This window comes from Canis aureus, chromosome 1 (genome assembly GCF_053574225.1).
Source record: "Canis aureus isolate CA01 chromosome 1, VMU_Caureus_v.1.0, whole genome shotgun sequence".
In the NCBI taxonomy this organism is placed as follows: Eukaryota; Metazoa; Chordata; class Mammalia; order Carnivora; family Canidae; genus Canis; species Canis aureus.
Window position 1 is genome coordinate 50,199,984 of NC_135611.1, and position 12,548 is coordinate 50,212,531.

General features: G+C 38.7%; 1 protein-coding gene across 5 annotated transcripts in view; it reads left to right on the forward strand.

Annotated features, from left to right (window-relative positions):
• The window catches only part of MAP3K4 (mitogen-activated protein kinase kinase kinase 4), a 110,773-nt gene that overhangs the window by 85,716 nt on the left and 12,509 nt on the right, over window positions 1-12,548 (forward strand). For 2 of the 5 annotated variants that reach the window (XM_077899228.1, XM_077899239.1), the window contains exons 13-19: window positions 148-281; window positions 919-997; window positions 1,728-1,806; window positions 5,292-5,388; window positions 6,172-6,318; window positions 9,541-9,641; window positions 10,238-10,318. In XM_077899228.1, the coding sequence (XP_077755354.1) occupies window positions 148-281; window positions 919-997; window positions 1,728-1,806; window positions 5,292-5,388; window positions 6,172-6,318; window positions 9,541-9,641; window positions 10,238-10,318 (718 nt within the window). The remainder of the gene's footprint in view (window positions 1-147; window positions 282-918; window positions 998-1,727; window positions 1,807-5,291; window positions 5,389-6,171; window positions 6,319-9,540; window positions 9,642-10,237; window positions 10,319-12,548) is intronic. The other 3 variants (XM_077899233.1, XM_077899247.1, XM_077899254.1) reach the window with 3 other exon arrangements.

The following is a 12,548-nucleotide window of genomic DNA, read 5'->3' on the forward strand; positions in this document are numbered from 1 at the left end:
TTTTAAGACATAATATTATCTGTAAGTCTTTATCCTTTTGAAAATATGTCAATTTCAATTGGAGTTTGCTTTTTGTTTTTAGAAAAATGACATTTTAAACAGATGTAGCATTACTTAATTTTGATTTATGCAAAAATCTTCTTACAGTATCATAAAGAAGTTGTTCGTTTGATGTCTGGAGAATTTAGACAGAAGATAGGAGACAAATATATAAGCTTTGCCCGGAAATGGATGAACTATGTCCTAACTAAATGTGAGAGTGGTCGAGGTACAAGACCCAGGTAATGACCAAGTAGATGTTTCCTAGAGCTGCAAGTAACTCAGTACTCCTACTGCAGAGAGAGAGAGAGAAAGAGAGAGAGAAAGAGAGAGAGTTGGAGCAGACTGTGAAGCAGGAAAATGGAAGAATAAGTGAGGGATGTGGGATTGATAGTACTGCATTTGTATATTTTATGTGAGATTTCTGAGCAGATGACACAAAAAGGAGCATTTTGAACTCTTCAGTAAAAGGATTTTGCTTTGTTTTATTTTTAAATGAAACTATTAACCAAAAAACTCCATGATTCTTAGAAAACTTAAAAAAAAATTGTTCCATAATGAGTGAACTTTAAGGAAGTTCACATTCTCCCTGGACAGGTCTTCCTGATGGCTAATTTTTTTCCCTCCCTCATGAAACTTAAGCCTTTTATGAACATAAATGGAAACAAATTGGTAACCAGTTCCTTTATTAAGAAGCTGTTTGTCCTTTTTTTCTCAAAACACATTGTAAATTTACTCAACTGCAGGCATTTACATAAAGACAAAAAGTGTATTTTTTTTTAGATGATAATTTTCCAGATTACTTTTCAGTATTGTATAGACTAAAACTACTACAGCATTTTCTTGGTTTTGTGATTATTGAACTTTCTCATGTAACAGGTGGGCAACCCAAGGTTTTGACTTTCTACAAGCCATTGAACCTGCCTTTATTTCAGCTTTGCCAGAAGATGACTTCTTGGTATGAAATATTCTAGAATTTTTTTTTTATTAAAGAAATAAGTTGATCACTGTTTCTGATTGTGTATTTTTTAATAGTTGTTTTTAAATATTTTTTCATAACTGTAATGATAATGCTGAAAGTTAAAGCACTATTAGCAACATAGTAAGATATTCCACGTTCTGTTTTTGTTATAATAGTATTGTTCAACCGACTAAGTCAGTGGCTAGCTGTGAAGCCTGACACTTCTAAAATATTTGTCAGTTTCAGGTTTTATAAAGTGCTGACTTATTAGTTGCTGCTTTTTAACAGTTTAATGAAGAATAAGGATTAGCTGTTTTACTTCAGCATGTGTCATTTAAGAGCATGCCAAATGTTAAATATTATCACTGTTATTCCAGGACATTCCATCAGCTCAAAGAGACAATGTTCAACATGTGAATTCAATCATGTTAGCCCCTGAATAGTAGAGACGATTATAGAAGTCCCTTGCTTGTGCACATCATTGCATTATGGGGACTTGAATGCTAATTTGCTCTTATTTATAAAAATTTAATGGTATAAATTATTATTATTTTAAATTATGTGTTGTTTGTGTTTAATTTTATCTTTATACCTATTTTCTTTTCAATGAACTTTGAAAATATTCACTAAGGATAGCATAGCATATTTCTTTTAAATATAAAAGCTTAATTTGTGCTATAATTGAGAGAATGCACATTCTTTCCCTTGTCCTTTCCCATTTTCCTAGAGTCTTCAAGCCTTGATGAATGAGTGCATTGGCCATGTGATAGGAAAGCCACACAGTCCTGTTACAGGTTTGTACCTTGGTAAGATGGCAGTTAGAACGTTTCCCCTAGCACCTCCTTGGGCAAGCGCGTCATCTTACAGTTGCAGCCATTCATGCTTCACCTGTAGAGAGGTTCTTCTTTTTTTTTTTTACTTACGATAGTCACAGAGAGAGAGAGAGAGAGAGAGGCAGAGACACAGGCAGAGGGAGAAGCAGGCTGCATGCACCGGGAGCCCGAAGTGGGTCTCCAGGATCGCGCCCTGGGCCAAAGGCAGGCGCTAAACTGCTGTGCCACCCAGGGATCCCCTGTAGAGAGGTTCTTTAACAATATTCAGGGAGATGACAGTGACAGGAATGAGGTGTGTATATGGAGAACTCCAATACTCAGTTCACAGGAAGGTGAAAATGCCAGCACAGGGTATTTACTGCCTGCCAGCAAGTGTTAAACTACACGTTTTAATTAATTAATTATTTTTTTGCACGCCAACACTGATTCTGTCCACCCCCTTAAAGTCTCTTCTTCTGGGAAGGAAGGACTTGGAGAGATGGCTGGCTGTTAGGGAGCAAGGGCCTTCCTTTCCTGCAGGTGGATGAGTGTGGTCGTTCTGCCTCCTTCCTCACCTTTTGATGGAGAATAAGTTTGTTTTATTCTCTACAGCTAAGAATTTCCCAAACAACAGAGTGTATTCCTAGTTGATTTGACTTAAAAAACCGAACCAAACAAAAAACACAGGTTAACTTGTGTTGTGACATACTTTCATTATAGTTTTCAGTTACAGTTTAGTATACAGTTTTATGGAGTATGTTGAAACTTTAAGACAGAATGTATCAGAAAAAGACTGTGCTTTCCCCCATTCTTGAAATAGTAAATAAAAGTAAAAATGTATTTATATGCAATAAACATCCATAAATATAAACTTAGAAATTTTAAAACAGTTTAAATTACACAGAATAAAATAATTCATAAATGATAAATTTATTGAGCAGGAACTGTATCTTAAAGGTACTTGCTAGATACAGAAAATTCAGTAGACCAGGTTTTAATGCTTTCTCTGTTTTTAAAATTCATTCAGTTACTCAGTTTATACCTTTTCTCCCAGAGCTGTTACAAAATGAAAGCATTCACAAAACTCTTTGAACATTTTATATAATATTATAATTTTATAACATTCTCTATTCTTATGAAATTTTTTGAATAGTCATATTATCCTGAAAACTTTGATTTTCTTTTCTCCTAAAATATTTCACTAATAATACATGATCAATAATTCAGTAAAAATCACTTCTTTAAAATATTTTACTATATATGGAATTATTTTCATGGTAGCAAAATTAAAATATAGAGTATGCAGAGAAATGTAGAAAATGTACATGTAGAAAAAATTTCAAGGTAGAAAAATACTACGGAAGGAAGAAACAAAAAATAGTTGTACCTCCATGATTGATAGGTAGGTAATCACTGCTAACGTGGGGTCACTAATTATTCATGTGCCTGTCCCCAAACTGCTGGTAGGACAGCTGGTTAGCAGTGCTGTCTGCAGGCTGGAGGTGCTGTTTGTCTTCTGGGTGTGTGGTTTGGTGGAAACAGAGTGGCTGAGAATCTGATTGCCTGATAGCCCTATGACCTGGGGCTGCTTGTTTAACCTCACTGAACCTCCTCTGCAAGTGCTCAACATCAGATGCTAATGTGGATTCCCTAAGGTCATGACATTTTGTAAACTGTAGTGTTCTGTGCAAGGCAGCAGTCTGCATCTGGTTTCATGTTCTTTCCTTACAAGAACAGTAGTGAAAGGGGAGCATGGCAACCATCATTCCCGCTGTGTACCATCTTCCTTTCCCTCTGCTCTACGCTTGTGGCCACCGATAACAGCCTGGTGGAGAGCCTTCCCCAGGTTCTGTGTGCTCACGTAATTATACAGGTGCGTTCCGCTGTGCCTTCTTTATCCTCCTGTCATCACACAAGCACAGACGGGGCTGTTCGTTTTGCTGTATAAAAGCTGGATCACATTAGATGTTAATCTCTGGCTTCTCTTATCTGACAACTGTAGATATTCCTTCTGGTCATCAGGTAGGGATCCAGTTCATTCTCCTTAGTGGGCTGCATTGTGTCCATTATGGGCATAGTACAGTGCTTTGCACCATTTCCTTGTGGACATTTGTTTTGTTAGTTTTTGCCATGAAAAACATCTCTGTAGTAAATAACTGCCAGTGAAATTGGAGCATCTGTTTTATGTTTATTGACCTTTTGGCTTTTCTTTTCAATGAAATATCACAGTTTTGCAGCAGTTAGTTATATCAACTCTTAAAAGAAATGTTCATATGAAGAATGTGAAACTTGCATGCATGTGTTCTAGCAGCATGTCTTTCTTTTACACCTTGAAGGGGAAGTTTTCTAGTGATTTTTGACTCCGAAGTCCCCAGTATGTTTGCTGAATTAAAGACATCACCTTCCTTCCTGAAGCATTTTTATTGGTTTGTTTTTTTTTTTTTTTTTTTTTTTACCTTTGTTACTATTGGAGTTCTTTCATTTACTATTGTAACTGTTGAGATAATGAGCCAGAGACACAAATTGACTGTTTTCTTAAAAATTGCTTAATTTTTGCTTTGCAAGTTTTCCCTTCAGATCTCTCCATTTTGGGGACTCTGGTCTTTCCTGTGTAATATCATTGACAACAGACCAACCAGAACCATGAAGAAGAATGTATTTCCACTTAGGATAAAGCATACATAGATTAAATAAAATGTGGAGTAAAATTATTCACATGAGGAGAAAATATGTAGATTAAATAAAATGTGGAGTGAAATTCATATAAGGAGAAAATATGACCCCTAAAAAATTAAGGAGGGTTAAAACCAAGTCAAAAGGAAGAGGACACATGTCAGGGCAAAATAGACAAAATGTAACACATATGCTATGCTAGTTGTGTCTAGTTCAGAGGAGAGAATTATCAGCGTTTCTGTAATCACTAGGCAAGGGCTCTGTAAATTTTTATTTTAAATTTTATCTCATTTTTACCAGAATATTTAAGTAGAGAAGAAAATGTGTTCTGAAAAAAGAATAACCTGTTTAATCTGTGTCTGGTCCTCCTTGTTTGTTTAAAGGAATTAAATAAAACTCCATGTACTCAGGAAAATGACAGTGACCGTCCCTGACTCAGAATCTGTTCAAGTGTCAGCATGGTCCAGAATCTTTCTAAAAATGTAGCAAGCATAAAGAACTCTGTTTTATTACAGAGATGACACATCTCAGTCTCTAACTGGGTCACATTGTTTGTTTTGTGTACATCATGTACTTTATCTCCAGGATTTGGGAGATGCTTTTGATGCTAAAAGTTTGAATGTGTAATATACCTTTTATTAATTTTTAAAAAGTGCCATTTTCCACAATGTTTGTATATGTGATATGATTTTCTTATATAATGGGTTTATTTTGGTCACCAACAAAGTTAAGTGTTTAGTGGCCTGCTTCAGCATTTTCTTTTGACCCTTTTAACAAGTTGGATTTGTCGCCATTGTCACTGGCAGCTATTCATCGGAACAGTCCCCGCCCTGTGAAGGTACCACGATGCCATAGTGACCCTCCCAACCCACATCTAATTATCCCGACTCCAGAGGGATTCAGGTACTTGGTGCTCATCTAGCCATTTGATTCTTCTGTGTTGTGCATGCTCATGCTCTGACGCTACTGAGTGCTTGCTCTGATCACTAAGTATTTCTTCTTTGTTCTTGTTCATACTGTTTAAAAGCTCTTAATTGCATTATCTCAAAAATGTACCACAATGCCTTAATTGCAAGAGAAAAAGACATTTGACTTTAAAACAGACTTGTACCTTTCCAGATAACTTAGTTTCTCAGCTTATTTATAACCTCAACCTACTAAATGCTCACCAGCTTTGGAATAATTCTTTTTTCTTTGAAAATGACCTTACGAAAACAAATTTGAGTGTGCATAGCACAGTAAGCATTTGAAAAACAATCCTAAACATCATTTTAGAAATGGAGAAAAAATTGGAATGATCTTTCTAGTCTTGACTGTCATGTGTGTATGTAACCTTGAAGCAACTTAATACTGAACTGAGTTCTGAAACTTGTACAAAGTATTTTTCTTGAATGTGGTGGCATTTCTGCATCCTGAGGGAGTGAACATTTTCTCTTCCCTATTAGAATCACTTCTTAAAAGTTAAGTTTATTTGACAATATTTGCTAGGAAAAGACCACAGTTATTTTTCAGAATAATTAGTGTTTTTCTTTTTTATACCTAGACCTGAATCTCATTGAAAGGAAAATTTGCATTTTATATTTTTAAATATTTTTCACTTCCTCACCCTATTTTATTTTTAAAACCACTGGAGAGTCCAGTCCCTTTTCTCAATCTGTGTTCCTAAAGCTCTTCTTCTCATCTCAGCACTCGGAGCGTGCCTTCAGACGCACGGAGCCACGGCAGCCCTGCTGCTGCTCCTGTCCCTGCTGCCGCCGCCACCGCCGGTCGCCCCGGCCCCGCAGGCAGCGACTCTGCACCACCCAAACCCATCAGCAGTGCCCATGATACCAGGTAGTCACCCTTCCCCAGCATCCTGTCTCCTCGGCCCTCTCCTGTGCACTCCCGCAGGGACCTCAGCTTCGGGAGGCAGCCCATGGGGTGGCACAACCTGAAGGCTCTCGCACCCAGCAGCACCAGTAGATAATTTGCCTGATTAATATTTCTTTGGAGTGAATATTAACCAGAATGACTAGACTCCTGCCAGTAACAACTCTTTGGTGAGAGTAACAGACCAAAGAACCTGGTCCCTACCGAAGGGAACATGAAAAATTCAGCAAGTGGTGCCTTTCGGTCCCAAGGTAGTTCAGAGGTGGCTTCTAGTTAACACCGTTAGGTGGGAATTTGCATTTTAGGAGGATCCCTTTTCTAACCAGATTTTCTGATTTATAGAATTATTGATTAGAAGTAGTTTATGAAAGTGGAAAAGTGAGCTCGTGGGGTTTGTATCTTATATAGAGAATGTATCCTTACTAGAGAGAGCTATCAGATATTTGCCAAGCTCTGGAAAGTCTTTTGCATGAGTCATCTGTATAGGTAAGGAGTATTGTTACACTTCTTCCCACTCTCGTTAGTTTTGACAGAGGGCTTCATCAAGGCCTCATATACTCAGTGGACAAATGACATTGAGTCACTCTTAATTTTATCCTCATGTCTAGCAGAGGGCACACACAGTCACTATTCTCATCTCCTGGTAAAGATAGTGATAGAGTCAAATAAACTATATGAGTTGAGGGTAACCTGATCAAAAAAGATGAAACTGTGAAGGAACCCAGTGCTCTGTATCTTGCTCCACAGAAAAAATATTAGTATGTTGGCAGAAAGATGGCATGTGGCTTTAGAATTGAAAATGCACTCAAATGTTTTTAGACTTACTTTATAACAGTCTAAAATTTCTACAAACATTGCCATTCTTCCATTCATTAAAATAATAAATGTTCCAGTTTGTAGTGATAAACCTGTATAACCTAAAAAAGTCAATGTATTTTACAGCTTCAGCTGTCAACCAAAACAACTAACAGTTACCATTAAACAGATTCCCTTTACCTTCTTCATTTTTATGTTTAGAACATTTCATGGCAAATGTTCCCACATCTGCTTTCCTGTCCCTTAGGGAAGCACTGAAATTGTCTTTTTCATGAGAGTGACACAGGGCGAAGGGAAGCCATATGCCCTCATGAGCAGACTCAGTTGAGAACACTTCATGGCCTGCTGTGTCCATGTTTGCACACCATTCCTGCAAACTAGAAAAGTGAGGAATGCTCTTCTTTTTTTCGGGGTTCATGAACTGTGGCTTAAGGCATTTGCGAGTCAGGGGTGTGGTGCATGAAGCATGTGTTAGCGTAAAAGTGAAGTACATGTGGCCGGTCTTCTTGTGCATTTAGTCTCAGGCCTTGTGGAAGTTGTTTTCAGTCCGTTGTGAATAGCACTTCCTAAGTGTTCATCTTTGGGATGGCTTTTGACACACAGAAATTTTACCATCATCATAGTGTGCCATCTTGAAGGGCAGTTTTTACAAAAGAGTAAAGTTCTCTCTACTCTCTGGTTGTGTATATGTGACAGCAGGCATTGAGCAGCAAGGCCCGGTGGAGATGTGCGCCCCAATGGTGGTTTGCCTTGCTCCTGCGTTCAAGCCTGGCACATGTTCAGTTTAACTTTGGGCTTCAGCCCCTTTGTGGTGGCGAGCTTGCCCCCTGCCGATGGCTTGTACAGCCCAGGGTTTGTGAATGTGCTGCAGGGGAAGCAGAGTGATGCCCAGGACTTCCAGCCTCAGCAGGAAGGCCCCTGCCTCATAGTGTGCAGTCCTTCCTGTCCTAGAGACCCCTGAGCCCTGTGAAATCTTAACTGTGCCCCACAGCATCCTATAAATGCTTTGATTTGATTTTATTTGATTTGACTTAGGAAATAGTCTGGACTTCAGTTATCTTACCATTGTTGATAAGACTTTTTTATGGTGTTCTGTTTGTTGGAGCTGGCTCTTGCTGCTTTGTGAGACTGATTGTTAATTTTTCAGGAATTTTGCAAGCTGATTGTTACACCACTGAACTTGTGGAACTCTTCCACTAGTAGTTAAACATTCACTCGCACATTATTTCCTTTAAGTATATTTTTTGCCTTTTACCCTAGCAAAAGTCTCTGAGGATGTGGTCTGATTTGGTCTCTGAGAAATCAGGAATATAGTGGTGTCAGGTGACCTCCCCTTGGCACCACAGTCTTTGGTGTTGCTTTAGGAGTCACTTGTCTCTTCAACATCAGTGATTTTTTCCATGAAGCGGCTTCAAGACTTTTTGATGAACTACATGGCAATAGAGGATGTCCCCCTCTTTTCAGACTTAACAAGTATTATACTAGATTTAAGAGTTTAGGGAAATAAAAAAGCATTGCATACTTCATAATCTCTGAGCATCTGTTCAGTAGAACCATGTCCCCTTAAATCTATTCAGTGTATGTTGGAAAAGAGCATAAATGCTACCATACTTCATAATATCGCTCATACACACAGTACACACTGAATGTGTTAATAAACTCATGCCATATTTATCATGGATTACTCGAATCGTAATTTTAACACTTCCCTTATTTAATTCTGGGTTTTACTGTCTATGGATTCATTCTGGATTTCTAAACACACCTAACTTTATTCTGGAAAAGCAACAAATTAACTTTGTTCTTTACATGCTAAGCTTCCTGCTCTTCTGCATCTTTGCTTGGCTACTGCTTGGAAAATCATTAGGTATTCCCTTCCATTTTCTTAAGAGATTTGAAATCTTTTCAATCATGTGATAATTTTAACACTTTAAAAAATAGAATTAAGTACATTAATATATAGTATGATCAGAATTGTAAATGTTAGCTATATTTGGCTAATAATTTCTAATCCATCCGGGGTTAAATGGTGGAGCTTTCCACGCATGCCAGTAACACTTGAATAAATCCTATTTTGTTTCTGTTTTTGTTGTTTTTAACTTTAAACAGAGTGTTTTGCTGTCAGGTGTCAGCAAAAATCTGACCATTCCTTCCTCAGAGAAGGGTTTCTCAGTAGCAGCACTGTTCACTTTGGGTGCATAATTCTTTGGGGGCTATTGTTTGCATTATCCTGTGTTCACTAGATATTAGATGTCCCCAGTGGGCAGAATTACCCCTAGTTGAGAATTACCACTCTAGAAGAATCTCACAGATCTTTCATTTTTAATTCCATTGAATTGACAGCTCAATTTATTTAAAATCTCAAAACAGGGGTTCCAGTGTCCCTGAGAATGACCGGTTGGCTTCTATAGCCGCCGAGTTACAGTTTCGGTCCTTGAGCCGCCACTCAAGCCCCACGGAGGAGCGCGACGGTGAGTGTGTGAGGTGCTGAATCTCCTACTGCTTTTATGGTCTATGCCTTAGAAAGAAATGAAGAATGAGAAAACAATGACAGAGCTCCCAGAGAACACTTGTTGATCAACGTGTGTTGGCTTTTTAATATAGATGCCTTTTAGTTGTATTTGCATTTTCTAGATCTGCTAGTTTTGGTTTTTAAAAAATATATTATGTCTGCTACTTTAATTGCCAGGCACTCTTATTCTCTTTAAAAATATGAACCTGCACTAAGTTTGTTAATGATGCGCTGAGGTTTTATTATAATTCAGGGCCTCTTGAATGGGGTCCCTAGAGAATCTAATTTCTGCTCAGTATTCTGTTGTCTTGTCACGTGTGGAAAATTCATGTAGTCAAAATCATGTAACATCATTGACAACTTCTTAGTCTGGTATAGTTTTCTTGAATTAATTCTCAAGGTAGCTTCTCACACTCACATCGAATAGAAATTAATTACGAAAGGACAGATTGACGGGAACTAATCATTGCCACGCACCATTTCAGTCTTACTCTCGATTACATAGGCTTATCTGTTCCATAAATCTTAATTTTGTGAAAAACATACTTCCTGCAGAACCAGCGTATCCAAAAGGTGATTCAAGTGGGTCAGCTCGAAGAAGTTGGGAACTTCGGACACTTATCAGCCAGACTAAGGGTAAGAGAGAGAATGTTGAACTTCAAATATTGAAGCATAAAGTAAGCAGTTTCAGCTAAAATATGCTTTAGCTTTTGAATTATTAGTTTTTCATTAATATTTTTGATCTCTTTTATACCTGTGACATTACTTCCTATGTGTACTGTGTATACATTTCCTGTTTCTTATAATAAATTATAAGCTCCTTTGGATCTGGAACATGTTTTATTCATCTTATATTCTTTAAGCTATGGTGGTAGTTAATTCTTTATGTCACTTTGGGTGGGCCCTTCACATAATTCTTTGTACATAGTAGGAATATAATTAATATTTGTGAACTGAATAACTATTCATATCTTCTTCTGATGAAGTTTTTGAGAAGCCAAATAGTTGACCAAGGTGATAACTGACAGAGCTGGGGCAGGCGCACACTGCTTCTTTCTACAAGTCCAGTGCTCATACCAATGTTCGCCCCTTGGAAGTATATTGTCCACCAAAGTTGAAAATAGTTGGTGGGGGCGGGGGGGGGGGGTGTTATGGAAGGGTGAGGCTTGAGCTGACTCTTATATCAAAACAGATCTGCATCAAGCCAGGAGGAAAAGTACAGAGTAGGAAATACATCCAGAGGGAGGCCCAGTGACGAAAGGAGAAGCCAGCTGGATTGGGCAGTGTAGATATAAGTGGTGGTGAACACGAAGGGGCTGGGAGAAGTTAGACTGTGGCCAGTCTTCAGTGACAGCTAAGGGATGAAAGCCTCACCCTGAGATAGTCAGCAGCCCGGCAGCCTCTTGAGCACCTGGTGTGTTCTGGGTGTGGGGAGGAGGAGATAGGAGAGACGGTGGGAGCTGCTTGGAGTGGGGGGAAATAAGGTTGGTTAGCGTATCATTATGGTGGTGCCGTGCAAGACACCAGACACAGGTGGGATTTTAAAAAAAGGAACAAAAGGAACAAAGTGGAAGAAATGACTCTGATGCATTGTTTGCCAAGCCTGGGGCAGGTGAGGTGTATGTGGAGGGCTTAGGGCAGGGAAAGCCACGGGCTGGAGCTTGGGTCTCTCCAGCAGCTCTCACGTCAGCAGAAGTTCCCATACATGCCAGCTCTTTGTGATAATCTTCAAAACAAGTACTTTGTGGTCAGGAGAACTTGGGAACTCTTGGGATAGTTACAGTTCACAGTAACAAAGATGGAGAAATCTTGAGAAATATTTACTGTAAAACAAAACCAAAATGCCTTTCCCAGAAATATTTGACAGTGGAGTCCATGGGCTCATAGCTGTGAAATCTTGTTCGGTGCCCATGAGACCTGATGTGTCATATATTGAGGTAAAGAAAACAGCGATTCATGTTGTTAAGAAGTGGTTATAGTGTGAAACTGTAGTTAGAACACTATAAACCTTGGGGGAATTTCTCTTCTCAAATTAACCGTACAGCCATACTAGTCCTTAGTGATCTCTTTGTTGGCCAGAAAGTGAGGCTCTTAGCTAGTGAGGATGCAATATGAGGAGGGCTGTAATGGGGACACGTACCAAGCAGTGCTTTTCACATTATGGGTCATAACCCGTTTGTGGGTTGTAAAGTCAGCATTTGAAAACATAAGGTGGAGTCTGAATCACACGTGGTAACAGTAATACTGTTTTATGAAACTTCTTTAGATATCTATATGTGTAAAAGTTATTTTTTACTGTAAGTTATGACCAGATAATTTGGAGAACTAGAGATATAGAACCTGATGAGAAGGTAAGGAATAGTAGCAAAAGTAACTTAAATTTTACTGAGTATTGCTGTGTCCCAGGCATAGGGCTTAGCACCTTGAATGTATGATTTCCTTAAATACAGTAGTGCCATCTGTGCATGAGATATTATTACCCTCATTTCACAAATTAGGAGTTCAATATATGAAGAAGTCAGTTAACTTATCTACTTGGAAACTGATGAAGCCAGGACCTTATCCCAGGCATCCTGGTTCCAGAGCCTTTATTCTGGACTCTTCCCAGAGAAGGGACAACTTAATTCCCTTCTCATCAAGACAGCTTCCGAAAAGGGGTATGATATTTCAGCTGAGCTGTCATTGGTGAGACGTACACCCCAGACACCGTGGTGGGAAGACAGCTTTTTAGACCAGCAGGAAAGTGTGAACATAAGTGTCAGAAACGGCTTGGAGTGTTTATTCTACGAGTCTGTTTAGTTTGGTTCATCTGGGGCCTGTGGCAGGAGAAGAGAGGGAGAATACTGACAGGAGCAAACTGGGAAAG